At 39.9% G+C, this 25,813-nt stretch overlaps 1 protein-coding gene across 1 annotated transcript; it reads right to left on the reverse strand.

Moving 5' to 3' along the window:
• Positions 1-412: 412 nt before the first annotated feature.
• Positions 413-25,813, reverse strand: HK3 (hexokinase 3). Its single transcript, XM_088134685.1, has 17 exons — positions 25,117-25,813; positions 18,243-18,391; positions 16,684-16,803; positions 12,767-12,865; positions 12,567-12,666; positions 12,001-12,184; positions 11,026-11,181; positions 9,208-9,441; positions 8,223-8,521; positions 7,487-7,635; positions 7,175-7,294; positions 6,035-6,130; positions 2,359-2,458; positions 1,772-1,955; positions 1,520-1,675; positions 792-1,025; positions 413-548 (listed from the first exon to the last, which is right to left on the reverse strand). The coding sequence occupies exons 1-17, from the start codon at positions 25,811-25,813 to the stop codon at positions 413-415; spliced, it is 3,213 nt and encodes a 1,070-aa protein (XP_087990811.1).

The following is a 25,813-nucleotide window of genomic DNA, read 5'->3' on the forward strand; positions in this document are numbered from 1 at the left end:
AGGCTTCTTGTATCTATGTTCATATTACATTGATAGAAGCATGACTTCTAAAACAGCCAGTCAGAGTTTGTAGCTTGAAGTATTCAGCTGTTCTCCTAAGCACCTTAAGGATGTGGAAATGATGAGGTTATGAAATTACTTTCATATTAGCCTCCTCAACCATAGCTAACGGGATTAAGCTCTTTGGAAGAAAGATAGCTCAAGAATCCAAGAGGCAGAGGAGTTTGGTTTATTTCCCTCCCTGCTTTGAGCATGAATCAGAGATGTTAAACAAAACTGCAAAGATGGAATACCACAGCTATCCAAATTTGGCTTTCCAGCAATTTTGTCACAGCTGCCTCAGAGAAGAATGAAAGTCCATACTGCAGATCAAGGTCTGCATCTGGTAGAGAACGATCCAGTCTCCCGCTTATTAAGAGATCTTTGTACGGCAGGCCACAGCAGCAATCAGTGCAGCTCCCTTTCCTGAGCCATCCTCTGACAATAGGAATTTGACATTGCAATTTGGAGCCAGCAGAGCTACTGTATCCTGAAGTTTTTTTGCAAAGCTGTAGATAGAAAGAGATAATATCTATGGGCAAAAGGAACCAACATCTAGCCCAGAATCACACAAACCCCAGGCCAGCAACATAGCACCTGAGATATACGCTGCCTAGAAATATAGGCTCTTGGTGTTTACTCCTTTTTTTCTTCCACAAAATAAAGCTAGCTGACACTGCAAACGCCAAATATCCCAAAGATTACATTTATATATAATGTTGCCCCAAATCTGATGCAGAAAAATAACTCACTAAGGGTTCATCTTATACACTGTCCCGTCCACGCCAATTGTCACCTCCAGCTTTGTCATGCGCTTATTTTCTCGAATCTTTTCTACAACAGCTGCCAGTCCAGCTGCACACACCATAGCAGCTCGTGAAGTCACGGTATGACACACTTCCTTCACCACCATGGCGTCCTCAGGAGAAACAGTCAACCCCAACTCTTCCAGGATGTTATAAACATGTTCGCGGCCTTGGCTGTTACTTAATAATATTAGAATTAGAGATAGAGATTTGTTCTTTACTGGCCTTACAATAAGTGGAAATATGGGGATTCTGTCAATCTGTTCTATTCAACTGGGCCTCCTTTTAGACGTACTTATTCTGAAGAAATTATTCCCTAGCAGGTTTGTATGATCAGCTGTGATCAGTAATAGTTGGCACATTCTAAATAGAAAAATCCAGAGTTCCAAATAAATAATGTATAATGCATCTATGATCACTCTATAATCATATACAAACTTGCCTATTTTCTAAATCTTGTTTTGACTGACTTCGCACAGAATTTAGAATCTAGGGCAGATATAGTGTTAATTAAAAGGAGAGACCAGGGTAGACATGAGAAGGCCAAATAAGTTGACTCCAGGTTGAAAGATGCATAGATGGAATAGTAAAACCTAAACCTGACAACTTTAGGGATTTGGTCTGCACTAAAACTTAGATTCTACATCTGATGGCAAGATTCGATAAATACTTACTTCTCAATGTCTGATAACAATTTAGTGGGAAAGATGCCTTTGTTCTGAAGTACTTGTAACTTATCACCCTTGAAGAGAATCTTGCGATATGCTAAATCCAACAGAACATAGCGCACTATCTCACCCAAATACATGCCACTAATGAGCTTCTCATATCTGTGGGAAATGGAAATTGGTGTCATACTAGGAGAACTTATAGGCAGCCATCACCACATACCCCGCCAATCTCCAATAAAAACTACACAGCCTCACCTTTGTTGGCTAGGATTGAGGGATTCTTTATCCACTTTGTCATCATAAGGTGTTATGTAGTGGTCAAGACAACCGTCATCTCCAAATGCCCCCCATTCCATATTGATGCACATTCTGCCCTCATTACCCTCTATAATGCTCACGTTCCTCAGTTCTTCCATGTAGCAAGCATTGCATCCAGTTCCTTGAGATAAAATAAGGAATGGAAATGAATCATTGCTCAAAATGGTCTATTATACTTTCCTTCATTCTGACCAAGAAAATAATGCGGGCCAAGAGTACATTTTAAAAAGTCTGCCCAATTATCTTTGCATTTTAAATGCATTAGGAATATAGGCTTATATGTTAAGGAGCAGTGCCTTGGAGTAACAAGACACTTAGCTCAACATACCAAGAGATACTACACTGGAAGGAAGAATCTGCACTTGGAAAGATATCATCCTGAACTTCAAAGATGGATTCATTTATACAGTCTTACTATCTATAAAGACTCTTCCTCCTGATCTGTTCCAGAGCGCCTATGGTACTTTACTGACAGACTATAAATTGTGAAATCATAACTAAATAATACTGTTCCACAAACTTACCAACAATAAGACCAACCTCACATTTAGGGTCTGTATAGGCACATGACATCATGGTTCCCACTGTGTCATTCACTAGAGCAACTACATCTACATCAATATTCTAGGAAAAGAAAGGGTGGGAGAGACAGAAAACAGCAAGATGTGTTACCAGGCAACATGATTTCCTGTCACCAAGTAACCAGCACAGATCCATTAGGGTTGTCGCACTGAAAATTGGTCCTCTTTTCCTTCACTTTTAACATTGGAAGTGCTGTGCTATCGGCCTAAAGGGAGCTCCTCAGCTCTGTCACTACTATCCAGTTGATTTGGTGAAAGGACATTAATGCTTCTGTTTATGAAATGAGATTCACTGAATCAATAGCAGAGTAGTATGTTCTGTAAATGCCATAACCCAATTAGCAATGCAGGAGGTGAGAGTAAGTTTTAACCCAAAATGGCCCAGGATTTCTTTATTATTTATTAATCAAATTTATATGGCCGCCCATCTCACAAAAAGCAATGCTGGGCAGCATACAGCAATCTGATAAAACAACACATATATAAAACACTCAGAATATAAGAATCAATATTAAAAGATAAATAATATAAAAACAAAATATACAAACTCTAGGCAAAGAGAGGATAAGAATAGCCACTTCTGCAATGGAACCATTTAAGCATGTCTCCAGTTCCTTGGGAGCCCCAGGCCTGGTGATGTAACCAGGTCTTGAGGGACTTATGGAATGTCAAAAAGGATGGAGCTAATCTAATTTCAGGGGGAAGAGTGTTCCATAAGGCAGGCACCATGGCAGAGAAGAGAAGTTAAACTACCCTCGCCCAATAAACCCATTTTGTGCAAGCATAACTCAGTAAAAAGTAGAGCAGCTCTAAAATCCTACCTAGTCAGTCCTCCAAGAAAAGAATTGGAGGTAAACTGTAGTTGTAAACACAAGTCTCACCTTTATAAACTCACTAGCACTCTTTTCACTCTTTTCTAGTCCATGACACCCTAGTCCAGAGTAGTGCTCAAGCCAAATCCACTACTGCCTGGCCAATGGGATTAGTGATACAATGAAGTTTTGTCACTGTTTTCCTGGTATAAAAGTTCATGAGATACCAAGCACTTCTTAGAGAATATGAGTAAGGATTTTGTTCCCAAAATAGTGACTTTTGAACCAGCTTGTGTAATGTGCTGATCAGATTAGTGGCCAATTGTGTTAAGCATTTTGTGAGAATAGGGCCAGTGACCTTTCCCATCTGACATATTTCAATTATGGCACATTATATATACTGACTGCATTTGCACAACATGCTTAATCTGGTTATTGAATTTATCTATGTTTGAGTTCCTACAATACACTGAATTATAAACTAACCAGATGGTCTGGGTTCATTCAATACACTAAGTCACCAAAAAAGCTAATCAAGATAAAACTAAGTTTAATATTCTGTATGAACAGCAGCATCTGTGGATGGGTGGTGGTGGTCAGAACAGGCAAGATAGTGGCTGTAGCAACATAATCCAAGCTCCGCCCCTTGCATATGTCTGTCAGCATCACACACGTGCAAAGGTTTGGGGCTTTATCACAATGCTAATTGTGATAAATTATATCAATGCTATATCTGCCATCTTGCCTGTTTTGACCCCCTCTGCAGACACCATTGTAGGTGAATGCAGCTACCAGGTCTTGAACTGACCTCGATAAGTCAACTATATGACACCAATCACTAAGTCAATTCAAACCTCCCACTTGGTTTGGCTTAAATATTTATTTGTTTGTGTATATCCTACTTTTCTGTTCTGGCAAGTGTTCAGGGTAACTAACAGAATCTAAAAATAAAAATATAAAAAAACTATAAATACAAATTAATATAAATACTAAAATAATCTAACAATTAAACCCTGGTAAAAAAAGGTTGCATCCTATGTCCTGCACACTGGGAATCTGTGGGGGAGAGGGAGACAGAAACCAGATGTAACTCCCAAGAGAGTGCATTCCATAGAACAACCAGGAGAATAGTGTCTTCCGTGTGCCAGAAAGAGAGTCCTTTGACAGCAGGAGCATATTCAAGAGGGTCTCTCCTCCCAATATTAAAATCAGACAAGTTCATAAAGGTTCAGATAGGCTGTAAGCAGTTTACAGCTTTAAAGGTCACTATCAATACCTTAAATTGTGCCCATAGGTGATTGGCAAGTTGTGTGGATTTTGCAGTATAGGTGTCATGATCCAAATACCTTGCACCAGTTAGCAGCCTCAAATGCAGCTTCCAGAAATGTTTAAAAGGTAGTCCCATGAGAACTGTTGCAGTAGTCAAGATGGGGTGTAACTAAGGCATGGATAACCACTGCCAAAATTAACTGGTTTAGAGAGGAACCCAACTAACTAGACATACAAAACTGTGCAAAGGTAATCCTTGCCACAACGACTCACTGAGAATCCAATGACATCTGACATCAAGGAGCAGTTTCAAATTGCAGATCTGTTCCTTCAGGGGATTGCAGTCCTGTGCAAAACAGGATGCCCTTCAATCCCCAAATCCAATTTCCTTTTTACTAATAGCACCTCCATCTTGCCAGGATTTAATTTTAGTTTGTTTTCTCTCATCCAGTCCATTATCAAACTTAGGCAACATTCAAGACTTTGATTTAAAGTTAAGGCACAGTGAGGCTGGACATCGTGAAATACAGATGACATAACTCTCAAAATTTCCATAAATCTCCACTGATTTTATGTAAATATTGAAATAGTAGGAGGGGCAAGATGGACATCATAAGACACAGGCCTAGATGTTGAACAGTAGTCTCCCAACACCACTTTCCAGATACAGGCCTTTGACGGAAAGATCTGAACCATTGTTAAGCTGTGCTCCCAAGACCTAGTCTTGCCTGGCAGTCCAGAAGGAGACTATAGTCAGGAGATTCAGGAGAACTAGCTCAATAATATTTATTTATTATACAACTTGTACCCTACCACGTTCAATAAATTCTGGGCACCTCACATTAAATATTAAAAAACACCAAAACACAATAAGCAAAAAAAACCCCGGTAATATTAATTAACATTAAAATTTGTTAGAATAGCCAGAGAAACAGTGTTTTAAGCTCCAAAAGCATGGTGAAAAAGCATAGTCTAATATTCTCTTTCATCAATGCATGCACAGCCTGCTAAACGTATGTGAGATGTCATTATATTGGGGAAAAACCCTGTGTGCAGAACTATATGGATGCATAAACAATTAATATGAAAAGACTGCTTTTTGTAGGGAAAAGTAACTGGGAGGAAGAATTGGGAGTGGAAAACCCAAATCTGAAGAGACATACTTAGCCAATTCTTTGCTTGCTCCTTCTCCTCTTTGGCTGGATTCCCTAAAAAAAATTTTTTGGCCTCTGGACCATTCCACATGCAATAAGCCCCTACTTGGTGGAGAAGAAAGCCAGGTGAGATTTAAAGACAACTTTTGGCAAAGAGAGCTAATACGACAGTTAATAAGAAATCCCTCTCTAAATTTCTCCCTCCTGAAGCTGCATTTCTTTAAGAAAATCAGTGTGAGTAAGTATATAGTTTGCATAGGAATATGGTATATACTCCCTCCATGTATAGCGCCGTGTTGATCAATGTGAATGAGCTTGAACAACCCATGTCAAACACATCAGTTTTATTTATATTCTTGCACTGCTTTTGCTTGTCATATGTACCTTTTGACGCTGTACTGCATCCCGCAACAAATTCACAACATCTTCTCCTACACAGTCAGTGGCACTGAAGCCCTTGGTCCATCTCAGCAAGATGCCCTATGAACCCAAGAAAAAAGGGGAAATTGCCCACTTGGGATGGTTCAGCAGATCTGCTGTCTCCAAGCTGTTTGTAAATAACCTGCTATTCAATGAAAGCCTTAAACCTGGGGTAGGCAAAATAGTGTCCATGGTTAAAAATGTACTCACAGGCAGGGTGCCTACCAGAACCTTTTCCCTGAGCTTGAATGAAGTGTAAGATTCATTCAGTTTAAAAAAACTGGATGATAGCTTGCCATACAAGCCCTATTGGCATTCTGTAAAAATAGCAGGTGGCAGCCACTCAGGGTTTTATTGGGTGTGTAGATCTAAAAAGGGTAAAGGTAAACTGGGGTAGTGCACACCATGCTGAATGATAGAGAGGAACCTAAATAGGTACTTTCTGATAAACTGATGTTCTGTGCCACCTTGGCAGCCATTTTGTAAAAATGCCCACAGGATGTTCTTAAAATTTCAAATATGCCCTAAAAGGTTTCCAACCCCAGCATTAGGATATTTTCTAGCTGTCAGGGAGAAATGGCAGCAAGTCAGTAGCAAACAGCCAGGAAATATGGTAAGACTGATTTAGGAAATCAACATTCTGAACAGCATTTATCTTCTTATCTTCCTATCTTGCAACTATAAAGCTGAGAAACATTCCAATACAAAACTGGATAGCTTTTCTGTGCTTTTACAGAATTATAGCAAATCAACACCTGCAAAAAGAAAAGAATGGAATGATCAGAGAAAAGTTCCCTGGAACTCATTACTGGTGGCATTCTCAACGGATAGCTGGATTTCCCAATTTAGAAGCCACATCATGATCTCCTTTTTTTAAAAATTCTTTTTATCTATTTGATTGGTTGATTTAGAGGCTATCCAACTCTAGAACAATTCTAGGTGGCTTACAATTAAAAAACAGAAAAACAATAAAGAGAAAACACAATGCTGTTCTTTTCATATTTCATGAGTTCATTCTTGTTTCTTTCCTATTCTGTCCCCCAGCTGTTAAACTTACACATTCTACCACCTGCATAGTAGGATCACATCCATTCTGTTTCATACCTTATCCAGGTTTATTTGATTGCAGGGAAAGGAAAAAGTGAAACCCATTGGTAGGACATGTCCCAACATCCCATGCTTAGTATGAAAATCCACAATACAGTTCACAATGTGGTCAAAGAGCTGTAGGAATACAAGAGAGGTAAGTTACATATGATGCAGAAATAAATTTGGAGATGAAGTTACTCCATAGGCAAAGATGCTAGTCCTAATACTGAAAAGAGTATCCATATATCACAGCCACAGGACTCAGCCAATCCACAACCCATTCATGCTTAATTAACCAAAGCCATATCATCCCTCTCCTGCACTTACCTGATTCCCAGTACTCTGGGTAATTTCTGGTGGAATGGTATAAGTCTCACTGGAAATGTGCACACCACCCTCCTCTTGGCTTTTCACCTGTACCATCAATACTCGGAAATTGGTTCCACCTAAATCCAGTGCCAGGAAATCCCCTCGCTCTATAAAAAGTATATGGACAACAACAGCCTCAGTGGAAGAGACAGAACTTTGCAACTTACAGTCTTCTTTAGGATGCTTTAAGTAAACCCTACTTTTCCCTTTTCTCCTGTGATGCAAATCTCTTGCCAGTCTTAACAAATGGAGTCAAAGGAAGCATGTCATTTAGCAAATCCCATTTGCCCTCTAGCGCATTGGTTTTCAGCTGATGGGTTAAGACCTGCTAGTGGTTTGCTGCTGAACCTTTGGTGGATTAGAACAGCATAGCTACCACCTCACATATGTGCAGTAGGACATGATAACTGAGTCCTCAAGTGCAAGACTGAGGTAAAAGTGCGCCCTGCATGTGAAAGTGTTTAAGTCTATTATTCTACATGAATTGGGAGATCTCTGTATTGGTTACAGTGCCCTTTGCAATGACAGCAACATAAACAGCAACAGTCTCAGGTCAAATAAATGACCAGGCTCAGGTAAGATCTAAGTCACATGGAACATTTTCTCCTGACTTCCCTGAGGTGAAATCCACAAGTACAGTTCAAAATTCTTCCCTCTCTAGATACAGAGCTCTTCCCCAGCTTCCTTCTCTCACCAGAGCCATCAGGCAAATGGCAGACGAAAGTGGGCAACATGCGTAGACAGCTATTAGCTGCCTTTGACAGGCCGTTCTCCATCTCTTGTCTGATTGCGTTCCGTAGTCTTTCAAGATCTACAACTGAAAGCTTTAAAGGAGCCAGAACTTGGGTCAGTCCCTCTCGATGGTTTCTAAGCCTCACTTCTATAGCTGTCACTATGGCAGCCCCTAAGGTACTGCCATCATCTGATGGGATAAATGTGAGAGTATGCTCAGGAACCAGCTGTTTCAGGGTTTGCTGTAGTATCTCGTTATACCTGGAGGGAGAAGAAATGTCAAGGCTTTTGAAGGACAAAGACTGGAAGTAACCTATTGTATTGGTCCAATCACTCTCTCGACCTATGCCCCTTTCTAAAAATATCATGCTCAAAAAGGAGTAGATAAATTTGCTACTTACATGCATACATAGGCTTGCTTACATTATCCAAATTTTAATATAAAATCACTTAAAATGGTAAAAATTATATTTTGAGATGGTGTAAACAATCTCTTTAGCTTAGGGGGACCAAGTATCCAAAGGAAATAATTGAAGCTTGGAGATATTTAACTGGATAGGTCCATTTCTCTAACACACACACACACACACACACACAACACGACTTATACCAACACAAGAAACTGTACAGCAAAAGAAAGGATTAGACAGGCTTACTAAGCTGATAATAAGGAAAAATTAATATTGGCTACTAGGTTGAAGGAGAGAGAAATCATCAGTAGAAAGACATTTTAGAACAAGTACCCTAATCCAGGAAGAATGTTAACAAAAACATGCTAATGAATCAATAATACCAATAATTATTGGCCAAGAGGGACTAGTCCAGGCAGTCACCAGGAGTCAAAATGTGACTCGAAGGCACACACATACACACAAAGAGATAGTGGGACTAGTAGGCCTTTGGTTTTGATGAAAATAAATGTTCCTGTGTCCAATACAGCTCCTTACAGTGTCTGGCTCCTATACATGTCCCCACCCAAAACTACACAGGTCTTCATCTCTGGCAGCTGCTGATGTTCATGAATACATGTAAGAACGCCAGCCAATCCAGCAGCACAGAGTCTGGCAGAACGGGTGAATACAGCTTGGCATACTGCTTGCACATGGAAACAATCTTGATTGCTTGCCACTAGTCCAAGACGACAAAGGAAATTCTTGGTTTTGGCTAGGCCCATTTTTTCACTGTAATTAAAAATATATATGAGTTAAAGGAGAGACATGCAGAAGACTGAACCTGTTCTGACCTCAGCAAAGGTTATTATTGCCTTTAATGGAAATCAATAAATCTTCTAGCTATAATGGATTGGTAGAGGTGCTCTTTTTATTAAGCTGACATATTACCAATGCAAATTCAATTTAACTTTCTTGCCTTAATCATGGTTTAATGTTTAATCGACACTGCCACTAACTGTGATAAATACTAACCAGGTACCCTCTTAAATGGGTCTTGAAGAAGAATTGCAAATCTTGATAAAAAACCTAGTTAATATTAACCATGGTTAATTCAGCATATATGCTGTCCTAAAGCATAATTAAGTGAATAGCAGGTGGAATTCCTGCAAAAGAAGAAAAAAGAAATGGAGGAGGGAGTATATTTGTAGTCTCCTGAGTAATAACAAATTTGGAAATGCTCAGTCTTTTAGCACTGTGACTTCTTTCTTTAAATTAGTACACAAGTCATACATAAAACCACTTTCCAGGTAAGAAAAAAAGTGTCATTAAGCTATTTATAAATCTGTGCTAAAATACTTAGAACCCACATACATTTTTAATATTATTATATCAAATAAATTTAATATCAATTAAAATACTGTACTTCAAATGACTTGTGTGTTTTAAAAAAAGTTACCTATGTACATAATCTTTGGAGTATCATAATGCTTAGCCATGTCAGTGAAAGCCAATGTTTTTTCTTTTCTCTACTTTTTATTAAGGACCACTTACTGTATCTTCTTCAATAAGGAGATGATTTGCAATGCTGATTCTTATCATATAGATTTGTTTATCAAGTATATCACAGTTCTAAAATAGTTTTTAATCTTGTCCTGAATCATGATTTGTCACTCTAGTAAAGATACACACATGCACAAATATTTCACACATAATGTGATACCTCATATAATAATGCTGTAGAGGTTTTTGTGTGTATATTTGAGATTGTTATATCCTCCAAATAAAGTAGCATTCTCAGGTGGATGACAGAGGGATGTCTTAAAAAAGATGGAAGCAAAGAGAATCAAGAACAAGCCAGGATAGGTGCAGCAGTGAAATGAGATGCAACAGAATGCTATTAAATAAAATGGAAGTTTAGGTAAAAAAGAAGGCTCAAGGAAATACAAAGCAATGTGTGTATGCAGAGAAAACAATGTACTGTAGATACAAAAACATGGCTTTGCATTTTCCCATCCTCTTTTTTGTCACAGCTTTGCTATTCCCTTCTTCCAATTGATAAAACAGAATTCATAGTACATTATGAATGACCTTTAAAGTCCCATTTCTTTGATACCTTCTTCTATAAGAATATTTTATTCTAGCAGTTATCCTATCTGAGATGCCATAAACAGTGTATCTGTGCATTCTGCAGCATACTCAAATGAAGAAGTTAACGTAATTTTTAAAATGTGGATCACAGATTAAATTTAAAAGGCTCACTCCTTCTGATTGCCATGTGTAGGACTAAGCTTAAACTAGTAAATTACCCCAAATCTCACTCTACTACTGTTTTCAATATAAGGACAAAGATCAGATATCACAAGATTAGCTTACTCTATGATCTCCACAATGTCTTGGAATGCCAGCTTCCCCTTGGTTAATAGTGAGGGAGTCAGAATCCCATTGAACAATTCACCTTTCTCAGCCAGATTAGCCAAAATAATACGGACAGCCTCACACACATAATTGGAACCGGTCATCTTCTCAAACCTGGCAGCAATAAGAAAAGAAAATTATTGCACAAAGAAGAAATTTGAGTGGAAGCAGTGAATCATCCATCCTGGGTAGTCAGCAGGTAAACTATGCACAATTCACAAGATAGCTTGGCTATGTTTTATAATGCCTGCTGCTAAGAAAGACAAAACAACAGGTCTCATCTCACAGTAACAAACAAGTGCAAGTATATGGAAACAGAATTGTCACTTTTACTTAGAATCCTGGGACCAACTATAGTTCTGTATTCTAGGATCCTAGTTCCAGGGCAGGTTTTTGTAGATCTGCAAATCAGAAATCCTGGAAAAAAGCAACTGGAAGTACAGATGAGATGGGGGGAAAGCAAGGCAAATGTACACAACAATATTTTAGCTTAGTGGGAACAAGTTGCACATTGAAGTGGTTTGCCACTGACTTCAAGCTTTGACCGCTGAGTTCATGGATTACATACCCAGCCTAATTTTTTACTTTCTTGCTTTTTCCCTATCTCTCTTTTTGCAATATTTTGCCTGATGAAGAGTTTCTGTTGCTTTGATTGGTTCTAATAAAGATATTACCCACCCATTAATTTTTGACTTATTTGTTTGGTATCACATGAAAAAACACCTGAAATTACACTTCAGGTGTTTAATTATTTGTTGTCAGTGCAATCTGTACAGCTTTGGGGCTTTAAGAATGGAATTTGAAGCAACTGTTCTGATTTTTACTGGGGTGCTCAGGTGGCATAACTCTGATTAATTCACTGATTCTTCTCTAGGGCAATGTAGGTTAATGTTTCATAGCAAAACTGCCTTCACTTCCTTTACTGTGACCCACCTGCATTTGCCTTGATCCATGGTCTCTTTATCTACCAACAAGTCAAACTCTGTTAGTTCCTCATTCAATTCTCCATTATTCCCAAAAAAGCCCCATTCTGTGTTTATGCACATGTGTCCCTTAGTTTCCTGCAAGCCTGCTATGCACTGTGTATCCTCCATATAGCAACAGTTAGTGCCAGCATCTACCAGGAGAAGAAACAACAGGGGAGAAGCACAATGCAAAGGAAATATCAATTACAACCAAGACTAAGCACAAGATGAAGTGAAAGCTAAATGAAGCTATCTACTTCCTTGATAGCATCTTTGAAATTGATAAACTATTTAAGATATTAAATCCATCTATGATACTGTCTTACCGTGGACAATGGCTAGTGCTTTTTGTTTTGATGAAAAGCAAAACCTTTCTGGTTTCCCCTGCTACATTTATGGACATAGTCCAATACTAGTTAAGAAGTTTTCAGCCTGACATAAATTGCCAACACCTGAGCAAAAAAACCCTAAAGTATGGCATGCATGATCCTTCTAGTTGATCAGCAATATTACCTGTGCCCAGCTTCTGCTTACCTATTATTACCGCTACTTTACATGGCCTGACAACAGAAGTATGGCGCATCAAAGCTCCCACAGTGTCATTCACAACAGCAAGGACCTCTATTTGGTAATTCTGGTGTAGTTAAAAGAAAGAGAACAATAAAAGTGGCTCTCTTGCTCTGTCTTACAGAAGCCCATGTTTTCACTGCCATTGACCCAGTTACCATTCTAACCTTGCAAACCTCGTTGATAGTCGTTTGGAGCAATTGGGTCACATTTTTCCCCTCCACCCCTGGCCATCGGAAGTCCTTTGTCCATTTGATCAGTTTACACTAAAGGGAATAAACAGAGAGGGAGATTTTCTTCAGCATATCCAGTGGCCACTACGAAACCCAAGCTATTTCCTACAAGCACTCTTTTTCAGAACAGAATGTATAGAACAGTAAACTCTAACAAAACTCTCCCACTTAAGGCTGATCTAAGATGTTTTGCTTCCTGATCTGAAGGAAGAATGAAGGACTTCTAAGAAGAGAAGGGCTACATCTCACAAAGACCAAGGAGGGCATGTTTGGTGGGTACCTCACCAGTTTCATCAGGAGGGTATTAATCTACATCAAAAGAGAGAGGGTAACAAAAGCTGAGAATCAAATATATGGGCAAAGACTGGGGCCAACAGCACAAGAGATAAAGAGAGAAGCATGAGAGTAGATGGCAGACTTAGCAATTGGCAGGAAACTAGAACAGGAAACCAGAGAGACTATTACTCACAATCTCATATGTTTCTACATCAAAACACAGAATATGGGAAATGAACAGGGGATCCAAATACAGGCAGACAAATATGAAGTCATAGGCATCATCAAAACTCATTGAGATGACACACAACTGGAACATAACCTGAAAGGCTACAGCTTATTCAAGAGAACAGATTCAACATAAAAAGTGGGAGATCCTGCAGATGAAACCTCAAACAATTCTTATATGAAGGAAGAACAGGAAACATTTTAAATGATTAAATGCAGAAAAGAAAAAGGGTTATGTATAGGAAATGGCACATAACCAAAGAAAGTTATAAGGCAGTTGCCAGAAATTGTAGGGATTCCATTTCTGTCCAAGAAATAAAACTCAGAATGATTTGAGATTTGTAAGAAGTGCTCAAAACAGCAAAACATACTTTTCTGGTATGTCAGAAACAAAAGGAAAGGCAAAGAGGCTATAGACCTGTTGCAGGGAGAATTGGTAATGGATGATGGCAAGGAAACACAATGTTTTAACTTCTGTGAAAAGTATATATCTTAACTGGCCATAACTGTGACACTAGTAGAAAAGAAAAGCCAGGGTACTGAAAGAACTAGTGGAGATGATCACAAAACCACTAACTAACCTGGGAACTGGAGAACTGGCAAGGCCCAGAATCCTGAAGGAGAGCATAAGTTGTCCCTTCTTTCTTCCATAACAGGAAGGAGGAGGATCTGGGAAATTACAGACCTGCCACCTTGACATCTGTGCAGGACAGGATCCTCAAGCAGATTATTAAACATCATGTTTGTGAGCACTTACATAAGAATGCAACAATTAAAAGAAGTCACCTTGGGTTTGTCACAAATAGGTTATGCCAGAGTGTGAGGGAATGAAGCTAGGGGTTGCTGTCTGCAGTTGGGAAAATCAGTTGCAGCCAGGAAGAAATGCTTCCCCCCACCCCGCACTTCCCCAAGGATAGGCTCAGCTCATCCTTTCTCCCAAAGGGCAGTAAAAGTTTACAGCCCCAGGAGATGGGCTCATTCATTCATTCATTCATTCATCCTCCAACCCTCACAGTTTTCTCATAAGCATCCATGCCAACGTTCCAGATGTCTGGCTAACTGAGCCACATGCTGGCATTTTTAGGAACGTGCCGACATCCATAGGAAACCTCACCCTGGCCCATAGCCTACAAAAGTGTGGATGTGTAGGAGAGAAAAAGAAGAACACAACAGGTAGATGAGGAAGAGGGAAGCAACATCTGGAATGTACGACAATTACAGACAAGCAAGAGGGTTATCAGTCAACTGCCAGGACCACAAGCTATGGTAAGCAGCCCATTGTGGTGTGATTCCTGTCTGGAGCTTGGCAGCAACCAGAAGAGGAGCAACCACACTGAGGCAGCACTTAATCCCAACAAGTGCAACACCTTTTGAAGGGAGGCAAAGGTTGAATGTCACCTTACAAACTTTAAGACTTTAATTTATTGTAAGAATTAACCATCAAAGACTTATGCCTAGGCAATGCCTAGGAGGTTTGAGTTAACCCAGGGCAACAGGAAAGGTGTGTGCTACAATACAGTATTTTGTACAGTTATCTTCTACACTGTGGTGTGTCCAGTCCTTGGAAAACAAAGAACCCTCACACAGAGTAACCTTAGCTGCTTTTTTGACAGAATTCCTGTTTTAACAGATATGGGGAATGCCATAGATGCAGCATATCTTGAACCCAGCAAAGCATCTGACAAAGTGTTTCATGATATTCTCACTAATAAAATGGTAAAATGTGGGCTAAATGACACAACTATTAGAAGGATTCATAACTGTCTGTTACTACATCCAAACAGAACTTATAAATGGCTCCAGATCAGCTTGGAGAGTAGTACTAAGTGGAGTGCCCCAAGGCTCTGTCCTGAACCCTGTTCTACTCAACATTTTTATTAATGACCGTAATAAAGTGTAAATGTTGAGGGGATGATTATCAAACTTGCAGAAGCCAGAAAACTAGGAACAATGGCTAATATTATAGGAGAGAAAGGGAAGATTCAAAAAGGTCTAGACAGGCTTTAACAGTGGGCTGAACAAATGAAGCTGAACTCCCTGAAGTTTAATAGGGAGAAGTGTAAGTCCTGCATCTAGGGAGGAAAAACATGAAAGCTGAAAGCATAGGATAGGGGAGAACTAGTTTGTTAATACATGTAAAAAAGCTCTGGATGTTCTAATAAATTATAAGAAAATGAATCAAAAGTGTAATGAAGTTGCTAAAAAGATAAATGCTATTTTTGGCTGAATTAATAGGAGCATAGAATCCACATCACAGGAAATAATTGCCCAAACTTATTCTGCTTTGTCAATTCCAGTTGGAATATTGTTCCAGTTCTAGGCATTGCAGTCCAAATAAAATACTGACAAACCCAAGTGAGTTCAGAAGAAGGCAACCAAGATGGTGATAGGATTGGAAACCAAACCCATGAGGAACAGTTAAAAGAACTGAATGTGTTTAGCCTGCAGAAGAGAAGACTGAGAGGAAATTTGATAGCAATCTTCAGATATTTAAAAGGTTATCATACAGAGGAGCAGGAGCAAAACCAGTGGATTGAAATTACAATGAAGTAGATTTGGGTTAGATACTAGGAAGAATTTCTGGATGGTAAGAGCTGTCAACAAATGGAATAGATTGCCTCATGAGCTGCTAGGTTCCCTTTCATTAGAGGCCTTCACTGAAGGCTGGACAGCTATCTGTCCAAAATATTTTAGCAGACCCTGCACAAAGGAGGCGGCTGGATTAGATGACCTCTGAGACCCCTATCAATTCTATGATTTTAAGAAAACAATTGCACTGGCTGGAATGACATTTGAATCTTATTTCAATATTTGCAATAGGTGTCCCCCACCACACCCAAGAATAGCAAGGTACCATAAAGGCTGTGGGGCAGTTGGGTTGTTTGTTGTCCTGTCCTCAGACACCTAATTTTTTTCTGTCATATTATCTGTTAGCTGATGTTGCTTCCTCACTTTGCCTCAAACTAGGCTAGCTCTGTTCCCAGCACTTTTAAGCAAGACTTTCTCCACTCCAGTGATTTATAGCATCTTTTAGAGCATGCAACCATTGCTGTGGTGATATATCACTAATGAAGACAGGCTTTATATCGCCACAACAATGATGGGGTGATGCTACATGACACTATAAAACATTAATGTAGAAATGGTTGAAGACAACTAGAATATAAAGAACACTTCCTCACATGTATCTTTTCTCTTTAGAGCTATTGCATGCGAGGCAGTTGTATGGCTACAGCTGTGGTCAGACCCCACTTCTACTTCTTCGTCCTTCCCAGTCAGCAAATGCCAATTAAAAAACACAGTTTCTAGTCTTCCAGATAGTTTAGTACTGTCAACAAATTATTCACCTGGTTCAGTGTAACATGATCACAAGGAAAAGGAAAGGAGAAACCCAGTGGGTAATATTTCTTGTTCAAGTTAAATCCACCCAAAAATGTGCACAGGCATTGAGCCATGAATTCAAAAACCTGAAAGAATAAACAAAACATTTTAAGTAGACAGACTATGTCCCCATCCTCCAAAATGGTACACTTCAGAATTTAAGGTCAATTTAAATTTCCAGATCTGAAACCTCACAGAATCAGGTAACATGACTTAAAAAAAAATGCCTTGAATCATCATCTTCAATTTATTAGTTCATCATCTGTGTATCATTCAAGTTATACATGTCTCTACTCCGTTTTATTCTCACAACAACTTCTGAGTTTCATGACTGAGTGGGCTGTCCCCTGTCTCCCTATTGAAATTGTATTACTACATTACCCTTATCTCTGCTTATTTCTCTGGTTCTAATTTCTCTAAAAAGGTAAGCATGCTAAAATTCTAGAGAAATAAACTTGTTGCCAAACTAGATGAGATTTTAGGAAATCTGAGAAAATAGTCTCAGGGAACTGAATCAGATTTAAAAAAAAAGATATATTGGGGATATTTAATTCATTTTTTTAATCTATGTAATGTGTGTGCATATGAATGTGCATATATGCCTTGCAAGACGAAAAGACACGTCTATGTCAGGTTGGTAGGAAGTTAAATCAAGAAGGAAGGAATTAAGCTTTTCACTGCCCAGTTTTGTAACCTATTACTGCTGTTAACTCTAATATGTAGGAGAACTTGAGTAAGTGTGAAGAAATTATACAGGAAAAAGGAAGGAATGTGTGGAGGGAAAGCCACTAAGAAAGAGCACAGAAAAACATTCAGGAGATAAAAGAGACTCATATGAATCTCTTTGACGATCTCTGGGAATATAAGGATTACATATCTACAGTATATTATATGTGTGTGTGTAATGTGTGTGTGTGTGTGTATTATTACAATCAAAGTGTACCCAAATGACACTTTTCAAGGGGCTAAAGACCTAGTAGGATGCACAGTATCCTAAAAATAAAAGTGCACAGCCCCTTTCCATATGCAAGGGTTGTGTTGATAAAAGATTAGTGTTTTCTCTTAGGTTCCTCTGATCCCTTGGGCTTTTGCAGAAATCTTCTCAACTGAACCAAATAACTTCAGCTGCTGTGCCAGAAGAAGCAGGGTAGCATATTTTGCAGCATGTCCTCTTGCACTGTGAGAACAGGTGATTCTCACTTGTAGGAACTCTCCACTATTCACCTTCCAGTTCCTCTGAGTTCCCTTCTCCTTCCTGAAGCACTCCAAAAGTAAAGCATAGCAGAAGTTCCAAGAAAGTGAAGAGGAGCAGAGTGAGAGTAGCTAAGAAAAGTGGGAACAAGTGGAAAAAAAGTTAGAAAATCAAGAAAGGAATTTTTAAATATAGCAAAAAAGAAAAGAGGAACGTAATGAAGACAGCAGAAGAGCAATGAGATCATAATAACAAGTAATTATGGATTAAACAAGATGAAATGGGATTTATGGATTAGACAAGCTGACAAATTCAGATCCATTAGAACTGTACCTGCTCTCCACTGCCATTCATAATCTTCTCCGGAATTGAGAAATCCTTTTTTTTTACCACCATTGGTTCATCAACATTATCTGTCAGTTGTAACAGCAAGACTTTCACCTGATTCGTGGTCAACTCTAGTCCCAGAAAATCCCCTCTCTCTGCAAAAGATATGTAGACGTCCAGGAGTTTAGTTATCAAGACTATCTGTGTTTCAATCTTCCTAGGGTTGCCAAATAACAGTTTTCAATTTCTAGATAGAAGATGATGTTTCTCGGTGTTTTATTAGTTTTGCCCAGCTCCCGTACAAATCAATGCACAATTTTAAACCCAAAGACATTAAATAATTAGCAATGATAGATTATTTCCCATTTGGGAGGGGAAACATTACTCATTGTCCAGAATGTCAATCACAAATGCCAAGAATACAAAATATAGCCAACCTATAAAAAACAACAGAGGCTCATCACAATTTTATCATCACTTATCATAAATTTAGAATAGCAGAGTGCTGTACAATAGTAAAGACCCTCAGGCCTGTTCCACAGATTTGTCACATATACACATGATAAAACTGGACACCGTTTAGAGAAAGTACAGAATCAGGAACCTGGTAGCACCTTTTCTAACACGTTTTATTAAAAGGCATAAGCTTTCATGAGCTGTAGCTCAGCTCATGAAAGTCTATGCCTTTCAATAAAGTGTGTTAGTCAAAAAAGTGCTACCAGATTCCTGATTTGTTTGCCACCACAGACTTACATGGCTTTCCTCCTGCAATGGAGGAACAAAAGTGTGTTTATTACAACCAACATTTTACCTTCTAAGACAGAAAGTGTTTGAAAACAAATTATGCTATCTGTCTCTGCTGTTAATGCAGAGGCATAAGCCATCATTGCATACACATGCACACTAAGATGTTACATCAGGTTGCTAGCTGCAATTAAAGTATAGAGAGCATCTAAGAGTGGATTTACACAGACATTATATCTTATCTGTATATTGACTCGCTCATTCATGGATTACATAGGGCACATTCTAGCATGCCTGATGCTATTTCCATCTCAAAATTTCCCCCAGATAATTTTATGACAGTTTTTTCAACAAAGTTTCTATGTGCTGTCAAGTAGAATATAGTTCAAAGTTGTGAACTACTCATTTTACTTGTGGAATGTTAACAGAAGATGGATGGTAGTTATAAAAACTGGGAAAGTCAGACCTGGAAGTTTCCTGCAAACTGTGTGAATTAAAATAAAATAAAATAATAAAATAAAATAAAATAAAATAATGTTTTCTGATAATACCTGCTTCTGAGATTGACTAAAGAGAGGGCAAATTGTAGAAGGAATGGGAAACAAGGATACCCTAATATTTGCTTCCCACAAGTGTCTGGAGGGGGGAAGTGCATTCAGATTTGCAAGATTCTGTTTCTATAGCTTTACAATAAAAGTAGTACTGACCTACATGACATCAGATTTCTAATTTGATCTACCTTGAAGGGCTGACAGCCATTGACTACAAAGAAGACTGGAAGATAGATAATCTGGAACATTTTCAGTCAGGGTTCAGGCCCAGGGATAAGATAAAAACTGCAGTTTGCTCTCACTGATGACCTATGGCAGGCTTTTGATGGGGGGAGCACAAACCTACTAGCCCTACTAAATCTTTTGGTGGCTTTCAATACCACTGACCATTGTATTCTTCTAGGTTGACTATAAGGTTTGGAAATTGGGAGCACATTTCTTTGGTGGCTCAGTTCTTTCCTAAATGGGTGGTTCTAGTCATTGTATATGGAGGAAGAGGGATTGAGCCCTTGGGTATTCCAGTATGAGATGCCTCAGGGCTTGACCTTCTCTCCCATCCACCTTATTTAATATATATGAAGCTGCTGGGGTATTTCATCTATCATCAATATGCCAATAATACCCAGTTACACATTTTTACTAGTTATCTGGGAAATCCCCTTCATGGATCACTGCCTTGTCGTGGCGAGGGGGCTTGCGTAACTCAGTGAAGCCATGAGCTATACCATGCAAGGCCACCCAAGATGGACAGGTCATGATAGAGAGTTCTGACAAAATGTGGTCCACTGGAGAAGGAAATGGCAACCCACTCCAGTATCCTTGCCAAGAAAACTCCATGGACAATGTCAAAAGGCTAAAAGATATGATGCCGGAAGATGAGCCCCTCAGGTCGGAAGGTGTCCAATATGCTACTGGGGAAGAGCGGAGGGCAATTCCAAGTAGCTCCAGAAAGAGTGAAGCAGCTGGGCCAAAGCCGAAAGGACATTCAGCTGTGAATGTATCTGGAAGTAAAAAGAAGGTCCGATGCTGTAAAGAACAATATTGTATAGGTACCTGGAATGTAAGATCTATGAACCAAGGCAAGCTGGATGTGGTCAAACATGAGATGACAAGATTGAACATTGACATCTTGGGAATCAGTGAATTGAAATTGACAGGAATGGGTGAATTTAATTCAGGTGACCATTATATCTACTACTGTGGGCAAGAAACCCTTAGAAGAAATGGAGTAGCACTCATAGTCAGTAAGAGAGGGGGAAAGGCAGTAATGGGGTACAACCTCCAAAACGACAGAATGATCTCAGTGCGAATCCAAGGCAAACCATTCAACATCACAGTAATCCAAGTCTATGCCTCAACCACTGATGCTGAAGAATCTGAAGTTGACCGCTTCTATGAAGACCTACAACACCTTCTAGAACTAGCACCAAAAAAAGATGTCCTTTTCATCATAGGGGATTGGAATGCTAAAGCAGGAAGTCAAGGAGTAATCAGAATAACAGGCAAGTTTGCCCTTGGAGTACAAAATGAAGCAGGGCAAAGGCTAATAGAGTTCTGTCAAGAGAACAAGCTAGTCATAGCAAACACTCTTTTCCAACAACACAAGAGACGACTCTACACATGGACATCACCGGATGGTCAATACCGAAACCAGATTGATTATATACATTGCAGCCAAAGATGGAGAAGCTCTATACAGACAGCAAAAACAAGACCAGGAGCTGACTGTGGCTCAGATCATGAGCTTCTTACTGCAAAATTTAGGCTTAAATTGAAGAACGTAGAGAAAACCACTAGACCACTCAGGTATGACTTAGATCATATTCCTTGTGAGTACACAGTGAAGGTGATGAATAGATTTAGAGGATTAGATTTGGTAGACAGAGTGCCTGAAGAACTGTGGACGGAGGTCCGTAACATTGTACAGGAGGCAGCAACTAAAACCATCCCAAAGAAAAAGAAATGCAAGAAAGCAAAATGGCTGTCTGATGAGGCTTTACAAATAGCTGCGGAAAGAAGGAATGCAAAAAGCAAGGGTGAAAGGGAAAGATATAAGCAACTGAATGCAGATTTCCAGAGAATAGTAAGGAGAGATAAGAAGGCCTTCTTAAATGAACAATGCAAAGAAATCGAGGAAAACAATAGAATGGGGAAGACTAGAGATCTCTTCAAGAAAATTGGAGATATCAAAGGAACGCTTAGTGCAAAGATGGGCATGATAAAGGACAAAAAAGGCAGGAACCTAACAGAAGCAGAAGAGATTAAGAAGAGGTGGCAAGAATACACAGAAGAACTATACAAGAAAGATCTTAATGTCCCTGATGTCCATACTGGTGTGGTCACTGCCCTTGAGCCAGACATCTTAGAGAGTGAAGTCAAGTGGGCCTTAGGAAGCATTACTAACAACAAAGCTAGTGAAGATGACAGTATTCCAGCTGAGTTATTTAAAATACTGAAAGATGATGCTGTTAAAGTGCTGCACTCAATATGCCAGCAAGTTTGGAAAATGCAACAGTGGCCACAGGATTGGAAAAGGTCAGTTTACGTTCCAATTCCAAAGAAGGGCAATGCCAAAGAATGCTCAAACTATTGCACAATTGCACTCATTTCACATGCTAGCAAGGTTATGCTCAAAATCCTACAAGCTAGGCTTCAGCAGTATGTGAACCGAGAACTACCGGATGTACAAGCTGGGTTTCAAAGAGGCAGAGGAACTAGAGATCAAATTGCCAACATTCTCTGGATCATGGAGAAAGCACGAGAGTTCCAGAAAAACATCTACTTCTGCTTCATTGACTATGCAAAAGCCTTTGATTGTGTGGATCACAACAAACTGTGGCAAATTCTTAAAGAGATGGGGGTACCAGACCATCTTACCTGTCTCCTGAAAAATCTGTATGCGGGCCAAGAAGCAACAGTTAGAACTGGTCATGGAACAACCGATTGGTTCAAAATAGGGAAAGGGGTATGACAAGGCTGTATACTGTCACCCTGCTTATTTAATCTATATGCAGAGTACATCATGAGAAATGCCAGGCTGGAAGAATCACAAGCCAGAATTAAGATTGCAGGGAGAAACATCAATAACCTCAGATATGCAGATGATATCACCCTAATGGCAGAAAGCGAAGAAGAACTAAAGAGCCTCTTGATGAGGGTGAAAGAGGAGAGTGCGAAAGCTGGCTTGAAACTCAACATTAAAAAAACTAAGATCATGGCATCTGGACCCATCAATTCCTGGCAAATAGAAGGGGTAGAAATGGAAGCAGTAACAGACTTCATTTATTTGGGCTCCAAGATCACCGCAGATGGAGACTGCAGCCATGAAATTAAAAGACGCTTGCTCCTTGGGAGGAAAGCTATGGCAAACCTAGATAGCATATTAAAAAGCAGAGACATCACCTTGCTGACAAATATCCACATAGTCAAAGCTATGGTTTTTCCAGTAGTAATGTATGGCTGTGAGAGCTGAACCATAAAGAAGGCTGAGCGCCGAAGAATTGATGCCTTTGAACTGTGATGCTGGAGAAGACTCTTAAGAGTCCTCTGGACTGCTAGGAGGTCAAACCAGTCAATCTTAAAGGAAATCAACCCTGATTGCTCATTGGAAGGATTGATAATGAAGCTCAAGCTCAGATACTTTGGTCACCTAATGCAAAGAGAGGACTCCTTGGAAAAGACCCTGATGCTGGGAAAGATTGAAGGCAAAAGGAGAAGAATGAAGCAGAGAATGAGATGGTTAGATAGCATCACTGAAGCAATGAGCATGAAACTGAGCAAACTCAGGGAGGCAGTGAAGGACAGGAAGGCTTGGCGCGATATGGTTCATGGGGTCACGAAGAGTCGGACACGACTTAACGACTGAACAACAACAACAACAATCTGGGAAATGCAATGGAACTCTTGACTCGATGCCTGAAGGTTGTAAGGGTCTGGTATGAGATTTAACGGTAGCAATTGGTTCATAAACCAGCTGTCTCTGGGACAATACCAACTTTAGCTCTGAATGGGGTTGTGCTAGTGTACAGTCTGGAGGTGCTTCTGAATCCTCAGCTCCTGCTGGAAGAGTGAGAGGACCTTTGCCCAGCTTCAGCTAGTATACCAGTTACAAACGTTCCTGGAGCAGAAGGTACTGGCTATAGTCTCTCATGTCCTTGTCACCTCATGGTTAGACTACTGTAATGTGCTCTACATGGACTGTCCTTGAAGACCACCCATAAACTACAACTAGTAAAAATACAACAACCAACATGTTAGCTGGGACAACCTGGTATTATTATGTAATACCAATATTGCAGGAACTGCACTGCTTGTCCATTTGTTTCTGGATGCAATTTAGACAACTGAAGCAGCATAAAGTATTCATTGCAGATAAATAAATAATGCCTTGGAAACTAATCTTACCACAGTGCTTCACACACTGAAGAGGTTTGAGTGCAGATTCTGCTTATGTGATAATCATATGCATTTTCACTGTGAAGTCATTAAGGAACTGCTTCTCTATTGGAGATCTACCCTCAACAAGAAGCATGCAGAGGTGGCAGAAATTTTCCAAACTGTATTCTGCATGACTGTACTGCCTGAATGAATCCTCTGCCTGCTATGAACAAGCCAGACAGCCCAATGCAGAGACCAAGGCCTTCATCCTCATCCTAGGGATTGTCTGTCATCTCAGCCCAGCTACCTGTGAGCAAATATCACTAACTGTGGGTGAAGCGTAGGTTACCAGATCTGGGCATTCCAGGACCATCTTTCTTGATTTTTTTATTTTTATATGAATTTGGGGCAGGGGCATTATTTTAAATCTTGACTTTGTTATCCACCTACAGCCTTAGAGAATAGGCAGCATGCAGGCTAAACAAACAACTAAATACTAGAGAAAAAAATAATCTCTTGCTCATAATTTATATTCCCCCCCACTCCTCCAAGCAGGGAAAGGAATTGTGTGCATGCTCCTACATACAACCCTAGATATTAGAATCCCAGCAAGGACACGAGAGCAAACATTAACTCCTACCTACACATCAAGCTTATTTATTTATTAGATTGATAATCTCACTCTTTTCTGTGCAACTCAAGGCAACGTACGCTCAAGGCTCCCTCCTCATATTTCCCCACAACAACAATCCTGTGAGGGGGATTGGGCCGAGAGAGAGGAACTGGCTCAAAGTTGCCCCAGCTGGCTTCTGTGCCTAAGGCACGACGAAAACTCATGGTCTCTGGGTTTCTACCTCAGGGCTTTAACCACTATAGCCATTCAATAGTTGGCCCCCCAGTAGTGATGAACACTAGCTGGAATGATGTAGGGAGCAACTTTTTGAGGAGGTTATACAACTGTGCAATTTCATATGATGTTACAGGGGTATGTGTGTGCTGGTATACATCTGTATAATAATAATAAATATTAATGTAACATTCAAATTCCCTCCTTGTGAGATCTCATGTGAGAATAACTTACATCTATCTCGTTTTTTATTTTTAATTTTCAAAAATGTATTTTAAAAAAAAATGTCAGTAGATATTGTGTTGCTGGCCCTTGTGATAAGGTGGAAATCCAAAATCTATGGACTGCAGAGCACGCTTACCAGTACCATCGGGCAAGGCAGAAACATAAGTTGGCAACATAGGTAAGTAACTGGTTGTTTTGTCCGTCTGCTTGAGGCCGTTTTCCAAGGCTGCCACCATTAAGTCCTTCACAGACAGGAGCTGTTCCGGGGTTACATAAAAGGGCAGTAAATGCTTCTGCAGGGATTCAGAGATAGAGGAAATGCTAGACTGAGGTCGATGGGGCATTAATCTGTGAGCAGGCTTGGCCTCTAAGCCGGCAGTTTTGGAAATGGACACAAAGGAGCTAGTTATGCTTCCTCTTGACTTAGGAACCACTTGCTGCTCTATGGAGGACCGTGGCAAGCCTGAATGCACTACTGAAAAAGAAAGGAGGGATGAGGTGGTGGCACTGGACTCCTGGTGAGGAAGGAAGAAAGAGCCCCCCCCTTCTTGGTCAACCTGATCTGTCTCAGAGGCATCTGAGGTGCTAACAGGCCGTGACTTGCTAAAAGCAAAGAACATGTTAGAGCCCGGCTGGGAACCCGATGAGGCATTTAACATCAGAGAGAGCCTGTGAGAGCTCTCTGAAACTGGGCTTGAATCTGAGGTGCTTTTCAGGATAAAAGAAACCTTCGAAGAGCCCCTGGAAACCATTTGGAAAGCGGCAGTGCTTTCTGACCCAGCCGGACCACCGCTGCCGTGCTCGGACTTGGGATCTAAGCCCTGCTCAGCCAT

Source organism: Python bivittatus, unplaced genomic scaffold (assembly GCF_059951505.1).
Source record: "Python bivittatus isolate LINGU-HERP-01145 unplaced genomic scaffold, Pbiv_v1 ctg000080_np1212, whole genome shotgun sequence".
In the NCBI taxonomy this organism is placed as follows: Eukaryota; Metazoa; Chordata; class Lepidosauria; order Squamata; family Pythonidae; genus Python; species Python bivittatus.

Coding starts and splice junctions, on each gene's coding strand:
- HK3 (XM_088134685.1), bottom strand. CDS start 25,813: ATGGCTGAGCAGGGCTTAGATCCCAAGTCCGAGCACGGCAGCGGTGGT. Junction 12,667..12,766: donor CTATCAACGAGGTTTGCAAG/GTTAGAATGGTA, acceptor TAACTACACCAG/AATTACCAAATAGAGGTCCT. Junction 6,131..7,174: donor ATCAAATAAACCTGGATAAG/GTATGAAACAGA, acceptor TTGGGTTCATAG/GGCATCTTGCTGAGATGGAC.